Source organism: Pyricularia grisea (genome assembly GCF_004355905.1).
Source record: "Pyricularia grisea strain NI907 chromosome Unknown Pyricularia_grisea_NI907_Scaffold_2, whole genome shotgun sequence".
NCBI lineage: Eukaryota > Fungi > Ascomycota > Sordariomycetes > Magnaporthales > Pyriculariaceae > Pyricularia > Pyricularia grisea.
In genome coordinates this window covers 5,732,706-5,759,034 of record NW_022156717.1, presented here as the reverse complement: position 1 = coordinate 5,759,034, position 26,329 = coordinate 5,732,706, and the positions used below count along the sequence as shown (strand labels likewise).

Sequence of the window (26,329 nt, the reverse complement as noted above, 5' to 3'; positions counted from 1 at the left end):
GGGTGCACTGAAGACGTGGCCTTGAGCCTATCAGAAGTGCTGGATTAGCGCACTTGCAGCTATCGGGCCGTAGGGCCAGGGGACCCCTACAACGGTGCTTCAATTACCTGAGCCAATGACGTACACAACGTGCGATCGTTAACAACAATAACCAGACAAGCCAGACTTCATTCAATGTCGGACTTGCCCTATGTGAATTCATACAACATACCCACTAAAGGTCTATTGATTACAGTGTGCCTACAACTATAATAGACACAGTCAGTTAATCTCAGCAGAGATGGAAGTATGTGCTGGACTCCGTTGGGTGGATCATGACCTTGGACCCTGTATTGCAGTGACCTTGATATTCAATATCTGACGTCCTGAAATCAATAGGCAATATCAGCGTACAGTCTTGCAACCTGTGCCTGGCTGGGTGCGCAGGCTGTCCCCATGCTCCTCACTCCGGGCTTCATCAATTCCATGCTGGTCGAGGGCTACCAACCAGCCAGCTGTAAGAGCTCCCCTCTCCTCCCGCCCCGGCGCTGCTCTTTGCAAAAATGCACCGAGAGGGCAAACTCAGCTTCAGCTGCCATAGTATCTTGATCCCATGGAAAATAAATTCAGTATGCAGCTAACCACAAATCCACACTCTATTTCCCCTCTACCCTCCAAAAAACAGCAGTCGAGATCTACACCATCCGCCACCTCGGCCTAGCCCAGCTGGCGCTGAGCCTCCTCTCCCTGGCCCTGTCGGGCGTCCTCCCCCTCGCGCCCGCAGCCTCTGCCGAAGACTCCATCTCGCCCTACGCCGACGCCGCGGTTCTCCTTACGGCGCTGTACCACGCCGCCAACGCGTTCCACAGCTGGGCGCGGTGGGGCGCGACGGACGGCTCCGCGGCCTACGGCCTCGGGTTCGTGGGCAGCGGCGTCCTGGCCGCATTTGGCCTTTGGTGTCTAATGTTTGCGGGCGACAAGGGCAGGATCAGCAAGAGGACTGGCGCGGACAAGAGGACGAGTGGGTTTCCCTTTCGGAACGTCGAAGCTGATGAGAGAAAGGCGAGGTGATGTTATTGGGCTCAATTTCGGTAGGGATAGGGGACGCATTGGGGGTGACTTTTGGAATCACAGTGATCCTTCTGCGCTCCTTTGGCGGACTGGATGCTTAGGTCGTCTAGATATCTTGCTCGTCTATCAAAAGCAGACGCGCTCAGGTTTCTGGGTAGAGTTTCAAGGGATTGAATGCAGTGTTGCCATTTCCATAGTTCGTAGTATAAGGGCCATCATTTATGGCGAATATTTACTCACAATATTGCAAGGCCTCCTGACCACCCTCCATCAGGCAGACGTAAAGATCTTTAGTGGTTGGTACCAGCGATCTTTACTCATGATAACACGAGGCCACGTCTGTTATGTCTTAGTAGTTGTGCAGGGTTTGTGTCATCTCCAGACCAGAGGGACACTGCAAATAGTAGCATCAAAGTGTATTCAAGTCACTACTCCGTATGCTGAAGGGAAATTGAGAAATAGGAGACGGGAAAAAACACCACACGACTCATCCAAAACAATCAGCTCAGAAGATTGTCATTCTATCTTATTTTGCTTCATAAATCCCCAAAAGTTTTGGGAAAACAAGCCACAAAAAGCTCACCAGGCAGCCCGTAGGGTGCCTGGCTACGAAAACCCCCAAAGGGGTTTTACTCCGTGGCAAGTCTTGGGGTCGAACCCCGGTCCTTGCGTCGGAAGGGCGCAAGGGGACGAGTCCCCCAACGAGCTTCCAACTGCACCACGGGGGCAGGGAACGGATCCCAGCACCCCCGTGGCGCGGTGACAGGAGGTCTCTCCTGGGTCCTTATATAGCATGTGTGTGTTTGCTTTCTGTGTTCTATTCTGGGTTTGAGAAAATGGAATTGGCTGTCTTTGTTAGGGCGCTGTCACATACACTTCACAGTATGTGACCTTCGTTAGGCTAGGGAGGTATTTGATCTTGATATCTTGAGATATCATATCCTTTCTGGGAATTCCGACGAGGAAATGGTCATTGCTGTAGCAGAGGGAGAGAGATCGTGGATTTGGGATATATGGAAAATATCCCGCTGCTAAGGTGTTCGTGCTGCTGGTGAGTGACACTCGGTAGGTGAAACTGCGTTCCAATTTCGTAACTGCCTATCTGGCCAGCCTCCCTCTCATCCCTATTCCCATTGGCTCCGCTTTACATTACGGTAACCTAGAATAAAAAAAAGCAGTGCCTTGCATAGAAGTCTTCTCGTATACGAGATGGACAAGTCGTTATCGATATAAGTCAAAGCGTCAGCAGCCCTTCCACGCAAGCAGTGCTCCTGGGTTTTCTTTCATCTCGGCGTTGCCTTGTGCGCTTTTTCAACCCTATCCCTTCCGACAGTCGAGATGTGTAGAGCGTTGCTTGAGGATTTGCTTGCCTTCCAGGACCGGCATAGCCTGGAGTAATAATATAGCAGACACCATCACGGGCATACTCGGCTCTCGGACAGGGACAGAGTTGTTTGCGTAGTTGCAGACACGCCGAGTGACCGACTCACAGCACAAAAGACTGCAACTCACCAAATTGAAGCCGGGCAATGTCGGAAGTGCACTCACCGGTATTTGCTGACAGTTCACACCGGTTTGGCAGATTCGGGGGCAGTCCCTTTAACAGATACCGGACGACCGAGCTGACGACAGATACTATACCAAGGCTACTAATCGGATTATGCTGACACTGACAGCTTTGCCTTACGCTACGCCGTCCCGCATAGCTTGTTGCCACCTGGTGGTCCGTGTTTCAGCTTGTTCTGCAAGTTCTAGAGCCCGATAGATCTCCGAGGGAACATTAAAGTGCACATAGTGGTATTGGTTGTATCATAGTATCTTGACGGCGCCCGAACTTGCCGACATCGTTGTCCCTTGATGCTGCCGTCGAGACGCCCACATTCACATATTTCGTAACAACTTTACCCTCACTAGAGCTAGTGACTGTCCAGCTGACGAGAAGAGCCACAAACGTCATGCATAGATACCCAAGTTCCCATCATGGTGCGTCGTGGCCAGCATCCAAGCCCAGACAGAAACAGAAAACCCACATACCACACAAGGCGGCTTGGCGCTATGTGGGAAAAAAAAAAAAAAAAAAAAAAAAAGGTGATGTGACATGACAGAGGCTGGTATGAAAATCTTTGCTATTTTCTCATGCTTTTGTTCTCTTTTTGCTTCACCTTATCACTTGGCACACAGCCAGAAGAAGATTACCGCGGCACGCGCGGCTGCTGTGTGGTTGGGGAGCGCAATCAGGGCTACATGACGAGAGGAGCTGGAGATGTCGGGAACGAATCACGTAGGGGTTCACAGGTGGAAAGAAAAAGACCTCGAGGTATCACCCGGAGGATCGGACAGGACGAGAGCCGGACAAAAAAGGGTAGGAAGGAGGCGCAGGTCCTTCGCGGGCCTTTTGTCGAGGATGTACGCGTCGGCAAGCCCTTGCCATCTCTCAGAGGGTTGCACTGGCGTTTTATTTTTGGAAGCGTGCAAATGACGCTTCCAAGGAGTTTATATCATTGCGTATGGGGTTGCAGATTTGTACCCGGTGGAAAATGTCTTTGTTTGATTGTTTGTTTGCTTTTGGGTGTCATTTCTCCAAGGTTTTGCCTGGGGAGCAGGCCTGGAAGGGCTGAGTTGAGTTGACTAATGATTACTGTACCTGACCTTACAAAGGTATGGACTTGACCCAAATACTACCTTGTCGAGACGAGGATAACCTGACATAATCTGGATGGATCCCGTTTCAATGGGCTCTTTTACCGACGACCATGTTAAACTCCGACTTGTTTATTTTATTTTGGATTTGAGTTACAGACATAGTCAGTCGGTCAGTCGGTCAGTCGGTCAGCAACACAAAGATAGAGCGAGCGAGTGCCCAAGCTCCAGGTACGAATTTTTCAAGCCGACAAGGCAGCCCGGTGATCGTAGGGCGTCCGGACCAATGTCTGATTTGAGGACACACTCATATTGGGCGAGCAGCATCACACATCAGGGGGAATTGTGTGAGTCGTAGTCATGGAGATCGGCGCCTCTCTTCCAGATGCGGCGGGTCCCCTCAAGGGACGAAAGCGAGGTCGAACTGTCATCCTGTCTACCAAACGTGGCTTCGGGCGGTATAGCTAGATAGAAAGAAAAATCCGACTTGCAGCAATCACTTTCGCTTCAGCTTTCCGCCAAGACATAAAAACCTTTGTGGCTTGTTCTATCAAGTCGTCGTCATCGGGCTGCTGCCAAGAGGTATAGTTGGCATGGGGGGAAATAAAATATTACCTACAATATGCATGTTTGTGGTGGCTGATGGTTTAGAAAGAAACAACCTTAGAGATTTATGGAGCACGACACCGAAAAGTTAATTTCAAAGAGGAGTCGATGTACCGGTATGAATGGAGAGGGAGAACCAGCCAGCACCGACTCGGGGCAAGCCCCGCCTAGCTTCGCCGGTGGAATGGACAGGCCCCATGTTCTTGCCTTATGTGGAAGTTGGAGAGAGTCTCCATTCAAGTACAGTATGTACTACCGTAGCTTTGGACGAATACAGCTCCAGCTTCTTATCCCAACTTCTTCCTGTACTGGGAGGGACCGAGTAGCTTGATTGTATTAATTTTGTTCTTACCCCTCTTCTATGGGTTTGATTGGTGCCAATAGCCAGGAAAGAACTATTTCTTCTCGTGCAAGATGGTGGTAGCATTTTGTATTTTATTCTAGGTGCCTAGATTAAGTGCGTGCACCGGTAGTGTATTACTATTATAGGTACATCGCATGGTAGTGGAGATACAGTAGTCAATATCGGGACTAAACAACCATATCTTGACTGATGATACCAAAGCAACCGAGTAACATCTTGACTAGAATAGTTTCTAGAGCTGCACAACGTCCATGCTTGCACCAATTGACAGCTCAAACCGAACACCAAACCAAATCGTCCGAGGGGGCGCGTGCAACTAACTGTTAAGCAACGGGTACCGTAGTAGGAACGGCCAAACTTCAGTCACTCACCCTCTTTTGTTTCCCATCACCTCTGCCGATTGGATGAATAAAGTCTCCTTTCCCGCTGTCGATCCCAGGACAGCTTATGAGTTCGTCATCGGACCTGTTTTGTAAAGCTTTGTAATCATTACAAGAAGTAAAAAAAAAAAAAAAAAAAGTTAAAAAGAAATTCTAATTAGTTGGCGTATAGGAGCTTGGTAAACTACCTATCTCAACAAAACGACACCTTTTTGGAGCACTGCCACACACACTCCACAACATGACATAACATAAGAAGGGTTATGGGTTGGACGAATTCGTCTTGGCACCCGTTGCGTGTGCGTGCGTGTGTGCCAAGGTGCGTGTTGTGCTGTGTGGCTTTTGTGGTTGCTCTTGCTGCAGGTGCAGACGAGTCTGCAGGGTCGAAACCGAATGGTAACCAGGAATCCGTGGGTGTGAGGAAATGGGACTTTTCTTAGTGGCCAATTTTGACCCCAGCTCTCATGCCCCCGGCAGGTCCCCGACACTGTTAGCGTGGAAACATGGGCTTGGGCCCGGGAGTTGGAGCGACTGGGATTGGACCAGTAGTCCCCAGTTGTGTTTCGAAACGGGCGTGCGGCATACGCCTTGGCGAGCTTTTAAGCTGTGCCGCTACGCAAAGTACCGCGACAGCACGTATCAGTAAGTACTAAGTAGTGAGGGGAAGGTATCAAGATGAATGGTTTATTGCTCATATTCATTATTCCTCTCCTGGTATATTTTGTTTTTGTTTTGGTAACTTCTTTTGTCCTCGTCCAAAGGTCTAAACAAGGTTGGACAATCATCAAGGGAAATTACAGCACGAGGTGTTTGTACAGTGACATGGTGACAAGAGCACAATTTTCCATCATCCAAGCTGGCCCTTAACAAGACAAGTTAATTCCAAGACAAAAAGAACGCTCAGAGGTAAAAATATGCCAAGACAAACCACCGTGTTCACAATAGTACTTGGATCGGCAGGCGAAGTTTGGGGACTTGATAACCATGCACGCAACGCACATCCCAAGAACCTACCTGATCGTTCCCCTATCAAGACAGATCTGGCCAAGATTAAGAGACGGCATCTTTCACAAGGCAAAATCACGAACATTCCATCCCATCCCATTTTTTTTTCGCTTGCAAAACCTAGTCGAGAAAAACTCTGCCGTACCGTCAACCAGCCAAAGATTGGCATTTTCGAAAGTGAATTCGTCTGAATCGGCATAACATCAAACCCCAGGAACTGGTAACATTGTATTCAATCTCAACTCTGTCACAGCTACAACTCAGGGGACACTCCTACATTGATGCCAAGCTGCAAATCCCCCGGCCCCTAGCACGGCGTAACACCCGTTTCTCTTGGCGGATATGTGCCCTTTGTCTTTCCCGTCTGATCTAGCCCGCGAGTACGCGGTAAATGTTAACGGGGCTTTACGACCTTGCCGGCTACCGTTCCCTGCCTACCACCACCATGTACCTTGGGTTACCTCAAGAACTTCCATTCGTAACTAACTCAACCTATTCCCCCCACACCTACAGCCGGACTGGGGTTCGTCCTGGTTTTCTTTATTGTCTCGTTCATCCCGGCACGCTGTGCATTATAATTCAAAGTTTGTGGCCTTATGGAATAGAGACCCATACGGGCTACCAACATTGACTATTTGATGACCTCCTGCCCCCCGTCTGATACCCATCTAATGCGTATGCTCGTTTCCTGTTCTAACCACCTTACCCACCTACCTTGGTTGCTTGGGTAGTCTGACTGCATCCTGCTATCCCTGCCTGGCGCCTACCTAGGTACACAACAGGTACCTACATACATAAGGCACCTACGCAGTCGTTCCCAAAATATATCGCCTGCATCTTGCCCATCTCCGTGCGCACTGCAAAACCGACCAGAAAGACACCCGCTCGATTGTCTGAGTAATCGCATACTTCTTACCCTGAACTCAACGGCCCAGTCTCCGCTGCACCTGTGCACACATATTCCGGACGAGAAGCGCACGGTGAACCAAAGATCCGCCACCAGCAGTAGCACTATAACGTCAGCCTACGCACATTTCAATCTGCCCAAGTTGCCAAGGTAGAAAGGAATTTTGAACTTTTTTTTTTTTTTTTTTTTTTTTTTGGTAAGTGAAAAACTGTTATCCTGTCAAGTGTGCATTTACCTACCTACCTTACCTTCCCCGTTCAGACATGACAACAAGAGTCAAAAATGGACGAAAGCGGCGGAGTGGCGTTGCCAGTTTCTTCCCCCAACTGAATGTCCGACACTTCCCTGATGTTGCTCCTGCCTTCAAAACTTCAAACATCCGCAACGCAGGAGGTATTGCCTTGACTCTTCTTATTTTTATCTCCATGCCTGCCTCCTCAACTCTCTGGCATTACCCGATTTCATCCCATCATTTTTTTTTATTTTTTTTTACACGCCAGACATATCCGCGCCCTAGAGTGGCTTTCATTTCCCCTTTTTAAGGCGTGCTGTGCACTTCTTTTCTTTGCCTTGTTACATCTACTTATACAGTCTTCAAAAGACAGACAAAAAATTGCGCCTCAACCCAAAAGGTTTCCGCAAACACCCTCCTAAACAAAACCCAGGATACAAGGAGCAACAAGAAAAAAAAATATACCAACGCACAGAGTTCATCGACAATGGTGCAACTCAAAGCATCAGGTGCGACGTTAGTCGGCCTTGCGTGTAAGTGCTTAGCTTCTCATTCATTCAGGGTATGAACTTAATGCGTTCTAACAAAAGACACCCTTTTAAAAGCCACTCTTGCCTCTGCCGCCATTCAAACTTTCTGCCCTGGCAATGTCAATGGCGTCTGCTACACAATCGGCGTTCCCACCAGCTCCCAAGCCGCAGGTAGGGGTAATATCTACTTCCAACTAAAGGCCCCCTCAAGCTACGACTGGGTCGCCCTCGGAACCGGTTCCACCATGGCCAACTGCAACATCTTCCTCGTCTACAAGGATGGCAGGGGCAACCTCACAGTATCCCCTCGCCGCGGTACGCGTTATACCCAGCCAACACTGGACTCGTCCTCGACAGCTGCCAAGCTCACTCTCCTATCTGGCAGCGGCATTTCGGGCGATGTCATGACGGCCAACCTACGCTGTAGCAACTGTGAGTCGTGGAGCAGCGGCAGCATGTCGCTGAATGGCAAGGGCAGCTGGGTTGGCGGCTGGAAGTCTGGCAGCGGTTTCTCGTCCGCCTCTACTTCCGCTAGCATCGACCAACACGACGCCACGACTGGATTTGACCTTGATCTCAGCCAAGCTTCAATTCAGACAGATAGCAACCCTTTCCTGGGCGGCGCTTCGGGCGGTGGCAACGGCGGCTTCAGCAACGTCAACGACTCTAACATCAACCCCAACATCCTGCTCGCCCACGGCGTCATCATGGCTGTGCTATTCGTCCTCATGTTCCCCATCGCGTCGATGCTGATGCCTATCCTCGGCAAGTGGAAGGCGCACGGTGGGTTCCAGATGTTCAACTGGGTGTTTATGTGGATTGGTTTTGGACTGGGTATCAAGGCTGCCATGGAGAGGCGCATGGTGAGTCTCGATTTCTAATTTTAATCCTTCCTGATCAAGTAACTGACGTGAATAGCTCATGACAAACACCCACACCGTTCTCGGTACCGTCGTCTGTTGTCTCCTTTTAATCCAGCCCGCGCTAGGCTACGCCCACCATCGGCACTACGTCAAGCACCAACGGCGCGGTGTCATCAGCTACGTGCACATAATCTATGGGCAGATGCTGATGTTGCTGGGTCTGATCAACGGTGGCCTGGGTCTCGAGCTCGTTGGTGTCTCGAACCCTATCATCGTGGCCTACGCAATTGTATCCGCCTTCGTCTTTGTCGTCTACGCCATCGTCAAGGTCTTCCTCATGTACAAGGCCCGCAAGGTCGTCGACAACTCAGGTCCCAAAGAAGCAACTAGCCCTCCATCGTACGAGGGCCAGCAGGCGAGGCCACAGCAGGGCCAGGGGAGGACGTATGCTTGAGGAAAATTCGGGGTATGAGAAACAATTGGAGACAGGGGGCCCTCGAGGAATCAAAGAAATTACTAGGACAGGGGTCATGAACGATAGATTCTCTAGGTAAAGGAGACCGACTACCCATCTGAGCGTTTGGGTGTGCAAGTCTACTTGTTTGTACATATATTGGGCTATTGCGACTACTTCTGCCCTCTTCTGGTTATGGCCACTGCTTGCCGGACTACTGTCGTTCCCACCAGTGTCCGTTTCTTTAGTTTATTGTTTAAAATATCTTTTATCAGCATGCAGTATAACAGATGAAAGCTGCCCTTTCCTAGTTCTCCAAACTCGAGAGTCCCACATGTAACAAGTTTTAGATCACCGTGGAACAGGAAATACCACTCATGTAGTATAGTACCTCTGGTTGGCCAAGTGTATGATCCAGACCACCGTGTGTCCCAAGTTGATAACCCGATGAATATAAAACGCCACCCAGATTTACCTCGTTGAAGACGATGAATGATTGCCATGTTGAGGCTTCATGGGGACATGGTCTATCCTTGGTTTCTGATGAGAGTAAATTCTTATCCGGACCACATTTAAAGGCACACAACGCGAATCGCTTTGTCCTGCAACCCAAAACCCTGAGCCATGTACCGTGTAGTAGCCACGAAAACATATGTGCCATATGACCAGGAAGAGTCAAAAAAAAAAAAAAAAAAAAAAAAAAAAAAAAAAAAAAAAAAAACGAAATACTGGACATTGAATTTGGTGGGTCAAACCTTGTACATGCATAGACGTGGGTGAGGGAAAAGAAAATGATTCAAGCTTGTTAATTTTTCTTCTTCTTCTCTCTTTCATTTCTGGCATAGATATAACCACGTAACCAAATATGTTTGAAAATGTTACCCTTTCCTCCTCCCAAAGATCAAATGAAGATAAAGAATAAACTCCCGGCCTGCTATAATGGATCTAACCCGACATCCTTCCTCGCCCATTTGCAAACCTCCCTCGTGTCCTCGAGGTAGCCAATCTCGCGCATGCATATCGTCGTCGCCTCTTCGATAACCTCGACGGCGAGGGTCCTGACCCACCACAACATGGCGCCGTAGCGGGCCTTGAGGCTGCGGGCGACGCAGACAAAGATGAAGATGGCGACGATGAGCGCGACGGGCTCGCGGCTGCCCAGGCCGACGAGGTACTCGCCGCCGAGGGCGCGCTGCAGCTGCTCGTCGTCGCCGGCGACCAGGCGGCGGCCGGTGTGGGTGCTGCCGCCGACCATGACGCGAAAGGGGGCGACCATGCGGCCGAGCTCGAGCTCGGCAAACTTCTCGGCCAGCGAGGCCACGGCCCCGCGGTACGAAGGTATCTCCCAAAACACCTGGTCGCCGCTCAGGCCGGCGCCGTCGTCGCCGACCACGGCGCGGCCTTGGCGCCACGACGAGACGCGGACCGTGCGCGCGATGCGCTCCGCTCGGTGCAGCATCGCCCGCGTCTCCGGGTCGATCAGCTCGCGCGCCTCCCAGTCCTTGTCCGTGGCCGCGGCGGCGGCCGCGAGGAGCCGTGGCGAAGACCCCGCGGGACTCGACATGTACCATTCCCAGTTGAGCGAGGCCGTGTGGACCGAGCCGGCAAACATGCACAGGTACGAGTGGAAGCGCGAGATGCCCGGCGTCGACTGTATCAGCTCGTCCGGGGGTGGGATGAGTGGGGGTGGGTCGTCTGTGCTGATGATGCCGCCTTTTCCGGGGGTGCCGCCGCCGCCGCCGCCGCCGCCGCTGCTGTGGACGCTGCTACTATTTAAGCTCACATTACTAACACTACTACTGCTGTTGCTACTTATACTATTACTCCTCCTGATCCCACTGTGCACGGGCAGACGGCTGGCGCCGTACACCGACGGCAGAGCGAGGTGGAAGAAGCCGTTGAGGGTGGCAAAGTGGGTAAAGACGTCGATGTTGTCGCGCGTGACGGGCACGGTTCCCACCTTGACTGTGCTATCGTCGCCGCTGCCGCTTTCATAATCGCCACCATCACCACTACTGGCGTCACCGCTCCCTATGGCGCCGCGGAATTGTTCCGTCGCAGCGGTGCAGTACTCGAAGGCGGCTTGCAAATACCTCCTGCCCTCTACTTCGCGGCCGCGGTCGACGTTGGAGACGGCGATGTCGAGGGCCGACAGGGCCAGGACGGCGCTGAGCATAAAATCGTGCTGGAGCATGGACCGCGGCAGCGCCGTGGCGAAGTAGCTCGCGCACTCGGGCAGGATGCATAAGCCGCGGTACGTATGCGACGACCACCGGTGAAACAGCTCCAGCTCGAGGCGCTGCCGGTCCGGCGATGGGGTCCTGGAAAGGAACCCGCCGCCGAGGATGCTGGCGGTGCTAGTGGTGACATCCTCGGCGGAGCTCGAGAATGAGCGTGGCGAGGGCGTCCATGGCCTGGCGTGGATCGGGCTCATCAGCGGGTCCATGGGATCCGGAGCTATCATGGCCGGGTCGCGCTTCCAGTTGGCGAACATTGCGGCCGTCATGTTGGTGTCGCTAAGACTGCCTGAGCTGCCTGAGCTGCTTGAGCTACCTGAGCTGCCGCTGCTGCTACTACTACAGGTGCTGAGCTGCCCCGGCGACGTCGCCGAGACGGGCCGAGAGGTCCGCCGGCTCGGATATGTGCAGGCGGAGGCGGCCTTGCGGATGATGCAATTGGAGCAGGGCGGGCCTCCCTCGTCGCACTGTCATGGTTTTGTCAGCCGAGCCTTGCTGACTTTTTGTTTTCCACCGTTTCCGTGGGGGTGTTTTTTTTTCTTCCTCTTTTTTTTTCAAATGAACCAAAGTAGGTAAGGTATGTAATCCGTCTCTGTCGACCCTTGATGACGATCCAGAGCGATTGAAAAAGAAAAAGAAGAGAAAGGCTTGGCCATGCGCCAAGTCCACAGAAAACCAGTGGGCTGGCAGTAAGGAAAGGGGGGAGGCGCTGGTGGCTCACGCAAAAGATAGGCCAGCCAGCCAGCTAGCCAGCCTTGCTGGGGGCCGATTGATTGACGGGGGCAAAAAAAAAAACCACCACCAAAAACCACTATGGGTGCGGAACAGCCCGAAGGTGACACAAACAAATCAAAAGTAAAGAAAAGACAAACTGAATAAGTGTATATATAAAAAAAAGGGAAAATCCGCTTGCAAGTCACTTTCTATATAAAACACTAACCTTTATGTGCCTCTGTTTACATGCGAGACAGCCATTGGATGACTTAGTATGCGCTCGTCTTGTGCGCCCACGCATTCTGAAAGCGCGGATAAAAAAAAGAGAGAGAGAAAATGATTATAGTGTTTTTTATACTTTTCGTTGAATCGTCCCTCTTGTCGTTGATTAGCCAAAATATAATAAATATGGGAGAAAAGGAAAACTGAATAAAATAAACGATAGGACAAAAATGGGAATAAACAAAGAAGCGAAGAAGGAAAATAAGAAACGTGAAAAAATAAAATATAAAAAAAACCACCAACGATAAGGCAAAGAAAAAAAAAAAAGAAAGGAAGAAAGAAGTGGAAGAAAAAAAAGAAAACTGCAATTATGTTTCAAATTCAAATGACTCTGAGATTGTGTACCTCTCAATCGAGGAACTGCAGTGGGAAAACCCCGGCGATCCGAAAAGGGAAAGGAAGAGAAGGGAATAAAAAGGGAAGGAAAAAAATAAACTTTTGAACTCGACCGTTTGGTATGCGAGATCATGTTATCCCACCTCATCCGATAAAACTAACAATTTTTGGAGAGGGAGGGAGAAGAGAGACAAGAGAGAGACAGGCGCGATAAAACGAGGTGCTAGCCCCTGTCGATTTGTACCAAGTAGAAAGGCGCCGTTTGTGGATCCACCATTGAAGGCTGAACGTAGTTCCCTTTCCCACATAATGCACTACCTATTGCCGGCATTGTCCGCGTTGGCGTTTTTTTCTCTCTCTCTCTCTCTCTTTTTCTCATTTTTGGGCAGGGAAATTTTGGAGTGAACAAAAAAAAAAAAAAAAAAAAAGACGGAGGCAGAAAGCGGGGAAGGAGAGAGGGAGAGAAACGGTTTGCGGAGAAAGATGGACAAAAATACAACAACTAACGAATCGTAATCGTTCGCCAGGGTTGTCTATACTTTTTTTTTCTTCTTCTTCCCTTTTCTGCATCTTTTGGGTTTTGCATTATTCTCTTTAATCATCATCTCTTTTGCCCCCTGCCTCTCATAATATTGGAAGGGCAACACAGACCTCTCGTGGCCCCCCATTGCCCCTCAAAACGGAGACCTTGTCAGAACCGCATGGAGCCATCGCCCGTTTCGGGATGCCAGCTTGCCCAGGATTCGCCCTATTCGGAATTGCTATCAAGCGGTATTTTACGATATAGACATGGAGCCCCCGAGCACAAAGCCATGTCATGACATGCAAATGTGGGAACGGCAGATGCGCGGTGATCAATAATCACGTAATCACATACTGGTGTACAACAAATATACTCTGCTGTATTTAATACAATATATTGTTATTCACATAATATCATAATGTAATTTGCATATTCTCGCTTCTTCTTCTAATTCATTTTTCCCCCTTATCTTTCTTATATTAAACATCATATAAAAAAAAATCCTAGCTGGTTAATCTACTTCTTACCCATTTTGGCGAGGTAAGACTCATACCCGATACCACGTAGCTCCTCATCCTTGGCCAAGACGGCATCTTCCATGTCCTGTTGGTAACTCTTCATCTGGTCTTGGTATTTGGGAATGAAAGACCCAAGCATGCGGATGGCAAGGAGCGCCGCGTTGGTGGAGTTGTTGATGCCTACCGTGGCCACGGGGACACCCCTGGGCATCTGTACGATGCTGAGAAGGCTGTCCTGCCCGTCCAAGTGAGTGGCCTTGACAGGCACACCGATCACTGGGATGGGGCAGTGGGATGCAAACATGCCGGGTAGATGGGCAGCGCCGCCAGCCTAGGTTTATTTTGTTGTATGTTAGTGAAAGAAATGATCTCTGGTGAAGCCCTCGACGCCAAGACTCGGGGGGGTGGTTACATTTGGAAAGTGCTGGAAGGGTATGGCAGGGAGTGGGGTAGAAACGAATGACAGTGACAAGGGGTTCCTCTATGCTTACCGCAGCAATGGCTACCTTGATTCCGCGACCTGCGGCCTGGGCAGCCACATCTCCCATCAGGTTCGGCGTCCTGTGGGCAGACGTGATCCTCACTTCGTACGGCACCCCAAATTGCTTCAGGATGTCAAGACCTGCCTTCATCACAGGCAAATCCGAATCCGACCCCATGGTCACGAGCACCAGTGCATCCGTCTTAGCTGGGGTTGCACCGGGGCCCGACTTGACGACTGATTCTTGTGGCCTCAACTGCGCAGATGCCGCCTTCAGGCGCTCTGCCCGCATCGCATCAGCCAGGACGAACAAATGCTCCGACTTTTTCTGTAGCTCTGCAATGCCGAGCTCTGATGTGATGGTGATGTGGCCAATCTTCCTTCCGGGCTTGCTAGCCTTGCCGTAAAGGTGAACGTAGACGTCGACGTCGTCTTCGAATGAGCGGGCTGCAGTCTCTACCAGGTCGTTGTGGGACTCGGGCCCAGCGCCACCAAGAATGTTTATCATGATTGCGGAAGCAACCCGAGGCTTCAGCTGTTTTGGTATGGGCAGATCCAGAAGGGCGTATAGCTGAGCTTTGTATTGCGAAAAGTATGGCACGGCCTCGATGGTGTAATGACCAGAATTATGAGGCCTCGGTGCGACCTCGTTGACCAAGATGGAACTGTCTTCCAGTAAAAACATCTCGACGGCAAAGACACCCCTCCCAGAGATAGTTGAGATGACTTGGCGTGCTGTTTCTCTGGCCTTCTCACAGATTTCGACCGACACATTCCTGGGCGGCATGAACGTCTTGGTGCAAATGCTGTCCTCGTGGATGGTCTCAACGGCAGGGTATGCTGCCAGGGATTTCAGGTTTCCTTGGTCATCCTCAGTCCTGACGGCCATGACGGCGAGCTCTTGGACGAATTTGCACCACTTCTCAGCGTAAAGAGATAAAGAGCCAAGTTCCTTGACGGCCTGCTCCAGGTCTGCCTCGCTTGATATTTTAAAGTTACCCCGACCATCGTAGGAGCCCTTTCGTGCCTGTGCAAGTTTAGGTAAGCACATGGTATAAGATTGCTGAGCAAGTGAACTAGGGCCACAATATCGGATATGGAATACACACCTTGAGCATCAGAGGGTAACCAAACTTACGCCCGGCCTCCTTGAGCGATGGCAGCATGGCGTCTCCCGACTCGATAGCTACCTGCTCCGCGATCGGCAGCTTGTGTTTCCTGTAGTGCTCTTTCTGGAGGAACTTGTCCTGGATCAGGCGGATCGTCTCCCATGAGGGGTTCACCGGGATCTTTTTCATGGACCCTTCAACCTCGACACCTTTGGTAGCGATTTCCTCCAGGACCTCGGTGTCGACGTGCTCGATCTCGACGGTGAGCACGTCGCACTTCCTGGCGAGTTCGCGGATTTTCTGAGGGTCCTTGAAGGAGCCGTCAACGTGCGGCCCATGGAGGGCCTGCTTGGCAGGACTGTTTCCCTCGTCAAGTATGGCAATGGGGAAGCCAAGGGGTCCTGCTGCCTCGCAAAGCATGCGGCCCAACTGGCCTCCTCCAAGGAGGCCTACAACTGGTTTTTGGGACATTTGAAATGGAATATATTCCCTTTTGAAATAACTCTCGGAAAGGGTTTTTGGGGAGATGGATGGCCAGGAAGTGATCTGATCTTATTTCTCCTACGGAGTAGAAAAGAATAAAAAATGATTCAATCAATTCTATACTTGCGGGGGAGTCAGAAAATTACCAAGAATACCCAAGAAAAAAAGATCTAAGTTTGTAAAAGGGTTAGGGTCGGTGCGGGGCATTGAGGAAGACTGATAGGGATCCGAGAACACACATACACACATAGTCTCGTCACATCGCTTGCCGTCAAGGTATTTGTGGTAGCGCACTATCAAATTTGCATCTGTTGCTTTGGGGCAAAAGGAAGCTTGATAATAGGTAAGATAGGTACCTATGTAGGTGGTTCTAATCTTACGCATCTTCAAGAATGTTGTTCGTGCTATCCCCAAGGGGGGTTTTGCAAGATTCAGACAGGCAACGTACCTACCTTAGTGGTTTGTACGCTGCGTGTCCCAACAGCAATACGTGCGTGCATCTTCTGAGTACAGCACCTGTGCAAAATTAACGCAACTATTGCAAAATCCTAGTCTCAGTGCTCAGACTAGACCACCCCTGCTTCGCAGTGGTGGACCGGACGCTCCATGTACCTTTCAGCCACACGGCTTTTCGGCCAATCAAATTGGCCAAAAAGATCGCGCCCGTTCTAGTCTGAGGACATCTTGTCGATTATCGGCGCAAATGGAGGTTATCGCACAGTATACGCACTGTGTATGCACTGTATGCGCAATGGCGATACAGTTAAAACACTGTGTATTTATTTATTAATAAATATTTAATTAAATAAAAATGGTAAAAATATAATAAAAATATCGTTATAAAGCTTGGAATTAAAGCTTTTTAATGGTTATAGCCTTATATTTATATACGTTATACAAAAATGAAGATAAAATTAAATAATAATATTATTATTTTTAACGCCCTATTTAAAAATTTATATATAAATAATAATATATATAAATTTTTTATTTATATAAAATAATTAGTATAATTATAATAGCCCCCACGTATAATTTATTTTTCCAAATTATCGTTCGTTAATTTTTTATTTATATAAATATACGTTAAATTTAATATTTTATATAAATATTAAATAATTAATATATTTATTAATAAAAGGTTTTATAAAAAAAAATTCGATATAATAAAATTTTAATATAATTATATATAATAATATAATAACGTATATTTTTTTATTTAAATTAAAGTAAATATAAAATAAAATTTAAAAATATATAGATTTTATTAAATTTATATATAAAATATGCAATTTAAACAATATTAAAAATTTTTTTAAACGTGGACGTTTGTTTATACCGGTTATATAATCGTTGAAATTTTGGTGTTAATATCGTTAAAATTGGTAAAAATATAAACCCGTTTCGATTGCAAAATTTATTAAAAATATCTAATATTTTACCTATTCGATTATTTAACACCTTATATTACGTAATATATTAATAAAAATTTATATATATAATATATACGTATATACCACCCTCCAGGTACAAAGATTTTTAAATTATATTTAAAAATAAAAATATAATTAAAAAAAATCAAAAAATTTCAATTTTTTTAAAAACCCAACCTCCACTTGCGAATCAAGGCCACCCATATCCCAATTCGACCAATATAACGATTAAAAATATAAATTAAATCGTTGTTAATTATTTTGCTAATTGCTATATCCAACGTACAAACCGTATATTTTTACGATTTTTATTTAATTAATTATAACGGAGTGTCGGTCGCCGAAATGCCGAAATCACCTCCACTTGCGACGAAAATGAACAAGTTGTCCTCAGACCTGAACCAAAGTAATCTTTGGTTGGACCCACAGGTACAAGCAAAGCCACGATTAAGCCACGCTCAATTGTGGAGCTCGCGTTCAGGGATGAGCCCTAAGACTAGCAAAATCCCACCAAAAGTCACCATATTTACAAAGCTGCAACTTTGTTAATATAAAAGGCACAGCTTTTTTATTTTGGCAGCTTATATAAATTTATATAATATAATATATATTTACATTTTATTTTATAAACAAATTTCCGGCGTTTGTTACAAAGGTTTAAAATAAAAGTTTGGAAATTTGGAAAAACCGTGTCCATTGTAAATGCGCTATAATCCACTATAACGGAATTTTTTCAATTTTGATTAATTTTAATCCAAATTTGCGTTTGCAACTAATATTATTTTGAAATAATAATTATATTTATAAAAATTTTGGCCCTTTTAAACTAATAATATACAAGTTATTATAGATTAGAATTGTTAATTAATAGGATTATTGGTATTTGAAAACCGTGTGTTTTGGTGGGATTTTGCGATGGTTGCGATAATTTTGCACACCTACTGTAGGTACCTAGGTAGGTACCTACCTACATTGCCCCCTAGATTACGCAACGGAGTTTGTCAAGTCGCACACCCCTTTAACAACCCAACTCACTAGGTCGGCCATCTTTTTATTTTCTTCGAAGAGAGGCTGGATTTCAAAGTTTAGGGCTGTAAAGTGTTTTTTGATAAACTTATAATCTGCATGCATGTCATTGCGGCTGATTCCCACATGTGCTCAATGGAATGGGCCTATAAAATCGGCAAGTGAACCAACGAAGCACATATACCGCACGGTGTAGATTTGCTCCTTCATTTGTTGGTTGACCGGGAATAGTTTCAAAATGGATTGCACAAATGAGGGAAGCCATATGGAAGAGCTATACTGCCCATTTTTTTGACCGTAGAACGCACTTGCGTAATGCATACACAATATTTTGTCGTTTTACCAGTCTCGTCGGCTGCATATCTAGCCAAGTTAGGGCAGGTAAGAACACGAATAGGCATGAAATGACATCTATAAATTTTTCATTTTTCACCAAGGCAGATCTGTTCTGGTTCAATCTTTTTTTCTGTTAGTTTTCTCGCTAACGCTTCGATCATTTCATTCCAATCATGCTATACCTATATGGCTACCGAAACCGGCAAGACATTAAAGAGCCTGCCTAAGGAGATCAAGGTCATGATCGCTAGGCAGGTCGTCCAGGAAGAATATATCAAGAACAAGACCGTAGCAAGATACGCCACAGTCGATAGAGCATGGCAGTCCATAGTCGAACAAGTTACCATGAGAGAGCTCAACTTCTCAAATGAGGACCTGATAATGTTTGAGAGCATCTTCTCCGTCATCCGCCGCCGCCAATACCTCCAGTACATTGGTTTGGAGTTCGTGTTCAAAAACCAAGTCGAGACCGTCAATAATGATCACTGGACCTCCAGGGCCTACTGCAAGCACCTCGTTCGTTTGGACGCCGAGATGAATAGGGAAAGCATCAACGAGGAGGATGACTTCACCGCTTGGGACGCCAGGCACATCAATTTCGATCTCACCAATACGTTATATTGGTTCATAAACTATACGGCCTGCTGGAAAAGATCCGAGATCTCCCGCCGGGGCATCTGTCTTGAGCTAGTCAGCAAGACGAGAAGCTACTGTCAGGAGCTGGCACGCCGATTCCTGGAGTATCACCCAACTATCCTGACCGACTCCTCCAACACTGTTGAAGACAATCAGCGCGCATTCCTATTCCAGAGCGCCTCCCGGGACTTTGACAGGCAGGCACAATGGGATGACGCATTGGAGAGGGACTTGAATACTCTTGCAGGGGACCTGACCTTCGAGTCCATGACGTCCGAGTTCATCAGTGGGATCTCTATCTCTGCCACCAACTTCCGGTACATCAGCCCCCATGTGATCAAAACGCTGGCCAGCAAACTCCCCTTTGCTGAATATATCGACTGGCAATACAACTCCCGGTTCTGCTCCAAGAAGCAACATGACAGGCTCATCGACGAGCAGATCGCCTTCGTCAATCAACTCCCGGCCACGGTCAAGAAACTCTGCCTCCGTCAGATCGGACACGGCCAGTTCTGGAGTTGGTCGGGCCGCCAGATGGCTTACGACTCGCCCAAGCGCGGTGAGCTGGCCGCGGTGTTGGCGTTGCTGGCGGCGAAGCAGCTCATAAAGCTGTCCGTCACGTGTGCCATCGACGGGCTGGACTTTTTCAGGCTGGCAGGCCACAGAACCCTGTGGCCGTGGCTCAGGCACCTGACCCTCACGACTTCGTGCTTCGACGACGTGGAGCCGTCGTCCTCTGAGCCGCCGCGTGCGGCGCAGATCCAGGGGGTCATCTGGAGGGCGGGAAGAGCGGCCCTCAGGATGCCGCAGCTCGGATTTTTCACGCTCAACAACGCGAACCTCGAACGCGGCGTCGGCGTCTTCTTCAGCTTCAAGGTTCAAACGCACGAACCGCTCAACTTTGAGCCCTCCTCTGCCGTCATTGAGCTCTTTGCAGATGAGAGTAATAAGCACGCCACCAATGATATCCTGACTAGGCTTTCCCTGAGGAAGTGGCAAGAGGTCGCGGTCGGGAGGTGCCTGAAGCTTACATTGAATGTGGGTTGGAGTCGCAACGCCGAGATGTACTGGCAGGGGACCTTGATGGAAGGCATGTCAAGCTGGGGGCGGTTGCGGCAGCCGATGGTGCGGGAAAGGGGTGACGCTCTGCTGGAGGGTTTTGCATCAGGGTCGGAAGCATCCAGTTTAGCGGAGTCGACTTGATTGCGTTAAACCAAAGGTAAGAAAAATGATTCTCACATGAAGCCTCAAGGACGAGCTTGAAACCCTGGTTGTCTGTTGTTGGGACCGTGAATGGGCGACCGCCAGAGGTTATTGCATAAGTTGCCCGAGGTCTGTTAGGGTACGCTTTGACGTCTGCATGGAAATTTGTTGGTAGTATTTACATACAGTGAGTAGCATATGCAACCTTGGTCGAACGATACCTGAAAGGCCTCGGAAAACTTATGCCTAAGCCTCCATACTAGATCTTGGGCATATAATGTTGGACTCCTGGTCCGTAAGGGGTTGGCACTTCTCTATGAATTTAGTATTGTTAGATAAACCAGCAAAGTCCCAAGCAATGCATTACTACTGCCACCATCTACAAGTGCTCGAATAGCATCAAAAAAAGCAACCAGTAAAATACGGCGGCCACTTGCTGCTATTGTCGGCCAAAGTCCAATTTTCTTTGTTTGCGTATCTTGACCTAAAACCATGTTAGTAGTGAATCCTACCAAGCCTCTGACTACAGTTCAGATTACAGCAAAAGAAATATGAATTACCAGTGAAGAATCAGACATTTCCTTTGCAGAATACCATCGCTCGTGCTGCAACACGACATAGAAGACACCTGTCCATAAGTCAAGGGTCCTACCCAGAGAAAGCAAGTATTTTGGGTGGACATGCCATTCAAAACAAAACAAAGAAAACCGTATCGGAATCAGCCGAGAGAGACGTCGTTTTGGTGTAACTAACCAGAGACATGTTTAAGCAACTGCAACATACTTTACCATGTCTCTCGATTCCTGGCTGTCTCTAGGTACTCCTGCGGCCCACCGACCCGGAATATGGCGTAAGGCCGAGTTGGGCCCAGAAACCTCATAACTGCACCACAAGCAATACTTGTATGCTTGGATGACACAAAAAGCTACTGCAATTGTGCCAAAACTGGCCGGCAAAAGAAAAAAAAGAAAGAATGTTCTTGTAGGTAACAAATAATATGGGTGCTACATTAGGTATTCCATGCAAGAGCAAAGGATAGAAAAAGACACTGCACAATGCAAGGTACATCGCTGCAGCATGGCATTTGATCCCAGGCGCAGTTGTGCGAGACCGAAAGCGCAGTTTGACGGGCAGGTTACACTTTACCGGTAGTTTGGGCTTTGACGAGCACAACCTAGGGTTTTCGGGCTCCAAAATCTATTTCTAAAATCAGACGGGACAAACTGCAATATTAGCCGTTTGAAAAAAAATCAGGCACATGCCCCTTGGAGAGCGGGAGGAAAACATCGGCCAGCAAACGGACGGGTACGTGCAGGCGCCAAGTTGTTTGCTTGCTGCCTGACGTTTCTCCGGCCAATATCACCCTGCAACCTTGCCGCAGCTTTGCCTTTGATGTTGTTTGAACATCGCCAGGTTTCTACGAAGTAGACGGCTACAAACTTGGAATTCAGGAATGTCGACCGAGTTCTTGGCAGGCAAGTGAAGCTATCGGGCGATTCTGAGCCTTGCGAGGGGAAGCTTCGGCGACATATCGAACCGAAAATGTAATCCAGGGGTAAGCCAGTTCTATGATCTCAGAGGAGCAGAGCATAGATAGAAGTTGCCAAAAGTGCCACATGCAGACAAACAGACAACATGCGCCGATTTCTTTGCTTTCCTTGGGTGCTCATGCTGCGGCGGCTTGGTAAGGGCAGGGTTGAAGAGGTGCTCAACAGTGCGGCATGTCATCCGATGCTTGTTAGTAGGGCAGGGCACCCTGGCCAACCTGTCTGCAGATCGTAGTATTGTCATCCGTTGACAAGACGCGGTGGCATCTTGGAACCGAGTTCTAAATACGCTGCAAGTTGACCAAGGTCGACCGACATGGGATTTGGTTCGTTCTGTGTGTACCGTACAAGCAACACAAGTTAGATAACTCCGCTCTCGGCCGGGTGTGTATTGCCCAAGTAACCAAGGGGCTAACAAGTTCTTTACTGCAGATATGTCAATAACAATGGTAACTCAAACTTCATGGTCGTGTCTCGATAAGTGGAACAGTCGCAGATTACCCACCAAGACACACAGTAACCAAGTTAGGCTAGTACTTCGTCTAGGCCACTGAGACAGACGCAGCTACTACACACCTCGGACTAAACAGGCTTGCTAGCTTCGGGATCGCCTGCATAAAAAGTGCATGCAGGCGAGCTGTCATCACGGAACAGGTGATCAAGCCACAAAATAGGTTACCATGGGCTGGGAGCCTTGTTCGTCAGATTTATCGAGGTTATCGGCTACTCATTGTTAGATGAGCGGCAGCAGATGCTTCCGCGTTCAAGTAAGCTCTGGGCGTTGAGAATGAAGAGAGGGGAAAAAAAAAAAAAACGTGCGCGAATGGCGACGAGCCAAACCCCGGACTCCATCTTCACCATTGACCTGAATGTATGTTTGATTTTTGATTTTTTTTGCCCCCTCTCAGACCGCATTTCGTCTTGGTGAACTGTTCTGCAGCGTCGTGTGCCGTGACACGGCGTCGAGGGAGAAGAAAGTAAGCTGGGTTAACGAGCTGATTGGGAGTTAGGCTACTTTGTAAAAGAAGGGTCTGCCTGTCCCCACACACGGTCGCTCGCTGTTGTTTCTGATGGTGCATGACGGAGGAGTTCCACCATGGGCTGGAATTTGATCCCCTCATATACGCAGTAATGGGCAAGAGCGACAGACAAGGCTTGAGGACAAGGTGAGCCCCCAAATCCGGAAGGAGCACTAGGTAGGTGCACTTTGCGACTGGCTCCTGAGTTACATTATCCCAACGCCTTCAAAGAGGGGCAGAGCCCTTGACATAGTACTCTCGTACACTTAGTAGTGGTATTAACCCCACTTCCCTGAACAGCAACCAGCCCACTCTCGCTGCATCTACCTAGGTACCTACCTACCTACCTGACCTACTAGGTAGCCTAGACGCGCGAGACCCAGAACCTCAACAATCCCAGTAGCGAACCACCGATTCTTCCGATGGGGAATTTTGTCCAATATTCCCTGGACAAAAAAAAAAAAAAAGATCCCATTAAATGTGTGTCTCGGGGCTCACAACTGCTAGGTGTACCTTGACTATCTCCGTATGTACCTCTCTACCTCAACTTACTTTCTACCTTTCGTAGGTATTCAAACCTGGATGGATCCCTTGTTAGTTCGTGTTTCTCTCACCGAGGCTTTAAGTGTGGCTACTCAACTGGAGATATTCTTTTCGCAAACTCAGGGTCCTCCCTCGGTCGCTCCCGGCAGCTTTGCTAGGGCCTTGGCTACCCTTGTTCATCACCCAATACCTTGTGGGTTGTATTTAGTGAGTGCCCTAGGTTTTAGTGGCGGGTAGGGGTTGGTTTAGATTTGGCGCATTCGGTTGACAGTCCCGCTGTACCGTAGTATCCATAGATGTTCTCGCCAAGGTACCGAGTACCAGGTTGGATGGTCACTGTCACAGCATCACTTGCAATGCCTTGTTGGTAATAATTGCTATGCTTGCCTCTCCGATACCCCAGAGAGTTTACTGCCAGGATATGTTACTGATAGAGAGCAACCTCGATAAGTTACCTGTCCCTCAACGGTTCCCGTGCCGAACGGTCAAAAGTACCAGAAGCTCCGATTCAGGCTAACATCGAGTGGAGGCAACATGACGGGGGTCGCAACAGGCCGCTGAGGTACATGTACCAGAACTAGACCTAGATAGTACATATTAGATCAAAGTGGGTAATTACCTTTAGTCCAAAGTGTCTTGACAACAACAGGTATCTACCCAAGCTACCTTACCCTTGACTTGTTAACAGCCTCGTCCCTTGTTTTTTTCTTCTTCTTTTTTCTTCAATCTCTCCTAATATGCCTAGCTTACCTGTTTTCTCTGCCGTCTGTTCATTTTGTCTTTCTTTTCTTGATCCCGTTTGTCCCAGATACGAGCAGGGGTCGTCAGCCGCCCCTGTTCACTCCACCCTCCTGTCAAATGCAGATCAAGAGCCAAGCCGCTCCGGCGACCGTCACACGTTTTTTTTTTTTTTTTTTTTTTTTTTTTTTTTTTTCTCCACCCCAATGAACCGCAGACCTCATTTCATCACCTCCGCCTGGTCTTCCCCGACCCATAAAGCCCAAGTTGCCTGATCAGCGTTCCAGGATCCTATTGTCCCGTTGGCCCCACGGCGGATCTTTGAGGACGGCGATAGCAGAGGAGAAGTCCTGCAACAAGCAAGAGCATGCTGTTTGTCCAAACTCGGTATCCAAGGTATCCAGCTCTAGCATAGGTATGGTACCATTCCTATTCAAGCTCTTTTCTAATTTTACCACCTTTTAACAGTAAGCATGATATGCCACCCCCGCAAATGGACGAAAATGTGGTGCCAAGAGAGAGGGACAGAGAGCTTGTTGTTGACCCTTAATACAACTATTGATCTTGACAGATCCATCTACATTTGACTTGCCCATCGTGGCAAACTAGGTGCTTTACCTACTTAGAAGAAGCCACGCCGGGCTGCCTCAACTGCGAAACCCGGCTTTCCTTCTAAAATAAAACTCCTGATATTGCGCCCTGTTTTTCTTCGTCTGACGGCTCAGGTCTCATTTGCCGTAAGCGCACGCCGACATTTGAAAGTCAAGTCGACCTCATTGTTATACATTGAGACTTTATACCTCTCTGCATAAGTCTGCAACGACTTGTGAGGCCGCCAACTGCCGACCATGGACTTTTCTCATACCGGCGGTGAACCATCATCCTTCGCTCATCCACAGGTATCTAACCCACCTCTCCCAATCGATTTTGGCCTGGCCTGTCCCGAGTGGCCCCTTCATTCTCTTTGGCGGGCATTGTTTCTGCTCAAGTTTATTTCTGATCCGGCCATGTTCAAGTCCTACTACCAAAGGCTTACGTTTCATCAGAGAAAGGCTAACGCCAGGGTACTGCTTCATCTTCTGGGCCGACCAGCCTTCTCCTGAAGCTCAGTTTGACTTTTTTGAATGGCATGGACACTTTCAGTCATGCGTGCGGTACTTCCTCGACCATGCGCAGCATTCGGAGCATGTCAAGGTGGTAGCCGCCTTTATCAACATTACCTTACCGTTCCAGAACGTTAATAAACCCATCATGTCATCGAGGTCTGGCATCTCGCCAACCGGGCAGCAGCAGCAGCAGTTCCCGGGAAAGCCGGGACCTGGGATCGGATCTTCGAGAGGGGAGGTTGATTTTGGTTTTGGTGGATTCAGAGGCAGCTCCATGCCGTTTCATTCACCTCAACAGCATCTACCGCAACACCAGGATCGGACTGGCACACCAACTCCGGCCACACCATACTGCACGCTGACGCCCTACATTCGCCGACTAGTGGCTATGGGCCTGGACTCTGAAGGCATGCTGCATGGATTCTTTGGTGACGACTGGAAGTCGGGGGTCGGGCCCTTTCACGAAGTGGAGAGGCGCAACTACTTGTTTGCCTCGAAGAGCGCCAATTGGCTGCGCGTCAAGGCGAGCTACGACATGGACGGCGGTCAGTACATCCCATACATCAAGCCACTTCAAAATGCTACCGAGGCCGAGATCAAGTCCGCCGACAACAGCTGGAGTGAGTGGCTGCTCATGCAGGATTGGATGGTTGGCCCAAGGGCCCCTGCCGACATGGAAGATATTGGATTTGGCGGTCAGCCGCAGCAGAGGCGCCAAAGCCACCATCACCATGGCCAGCAACGAGACGAGGGGGGTGCGAGGGTCCATATCAAGCGTGAGGAGGAATGAGGATGCACTTTGAAAATCCTATACACGCATGCTTACCGGTTGATCTTTTCTTTTTTTTCTTTTTCTTGTTCTCCTAGAATAATGTTACTCTCTTATTTGTGGTAATCTGGGATGGTGATGACTGGGCATGACGGACCGGAAAACTTGGATGTACGAGGAGACTTTGCTGGTAGATTTTGCTACAAAGCTGTTTTCCTTTTTATTTTTTTTCTATTCTTTTTTATTTCCCCCCCCCCCC

General features: G+C 48.6%; 6 protein-coding genes across 6 annotated transcripts; 5 read left to right on the top strand and 1 right to left on the bottom strand.

Annotated features, from left to right (window-relative positions):
- The first annotated feature begins 166 nt into the window (after nt 1–166).
- On the top strand, nt 167–1,307 carry PgNI_04297 (uncharacterized protein). The gene is made up of 3 exons (XM_031124346.1): nt 167–286; nt 379–496; nt 665–1,307. Exons 1-3 carry the CDS (start codon nt 281–283, stop codon nt 1,048–1,050), a joined length of 510 nt encoding a protein of 169 aa, XP_030984121.1. The 5' UTR covers nt 167–280; the 3' UTR covers nt 1,051–1,307.
- A 4,157-nt stretch (nt 1,308–5,464) lies between these two features.
- PgNI_04296 (uncharacterized protein) lies at nt 5,465–5,686 on the top strand (the record flags this gene model as incomplete). Its single annotated transcript, XM_031124345.1, has 1 exon — nt 5,465–5,686. One exon carries the CDS (start codon nt 5,465–5,467, stop codon nt 5,684–5,686), a length of 222 nt encoding a protein of 73 aa, XP_030984120.1.
- Nucleotides 5,687–6,256: 570 nt separating this feature from the next.
- PgNI_04295 (uncharacterized protein) lies at nt 6,257–9,334 on the top strand. Its single transcript, XM_031124344.1, has 4 exons — nt 6,257–7,148; nt 7,558–7,717; nt 7,790–8,577; nt 8,633–9,334. Exons 2-4 carry the CDS (start codon nt 7,672–7,674, stop codon nt 9,029–9,031), a joined length of 1,233 nt encoding a protein of 410 aa, XP_030984123.1. The 5' UTR covers nt 6,257–7,148; nt 7,558–7,671; the 3' UTR covers nt 9,032–9,334.
- Nucleotides 9,335–9,965: 631 nt separating this feature from the next.
- Nucleotides 9,966–15,787, bottom strand: PgNI_04294 (uncharacterized protein; the record flags this gene model as incomplete). Its single annotated transcript, XM_031124343.1, has 7 exons — nt 15,232–15,787; nt 14,133–15,149; nt 13,651–13,972; nt 13,252–13,361; nt 13,108–13,133; nt 12,209–12,284; nt 9,966–11,735 (listed from the first exon to the last, which is right to left on the bottom strand). Exons 1-7 carry the CDS (start codon nt 15,700–15,702, stop codon nt 9,966–9,968), a joined length of 3,792 nt encoding a protein of 1,263 aa, XP_030984122.1. The 5' UTR covers nt 15,703–15,787.
- Nucleotides 15,788–18,695: 2,908 nt separating this feature from the next.
- On the top strand, nt 18,696–20,348 carry PgNI_04293 (uncharacterized protein; the record flags this gene model as incomplete). The annotated part of the gene is made up of 1 exon (XM_031124342.1): nt 18,696–20,348. The coding sequence occupies one exon, from the start codon at nt 18,696–18,698 to the stop codon at nt 20,346–20,348; it is 1,653 nt and encodes a 550-aa protein (XP_030984117.1).
- A 5,098-nt stretch (nt 20,349–25,446) lies between these two features.
- Nucleotides 25,447–26,091, top strand: PgNI_04292 (uncharacterized protein; the record flags this gene model as incomplete). The annotated part of the gene is made up of 1 exon (XM_031124341.1): nt 25,447–26,091. The coding sequence occupies one exon, from the start codon at nt 25,447–25,449 to the stop codon at nt 26,089–26,091; it is 645 nt and encodes a 214-aa protein (XP_030984116.1).
- Nucleotides 26,092–26,329: the final 238 nt, after the last annotated feature.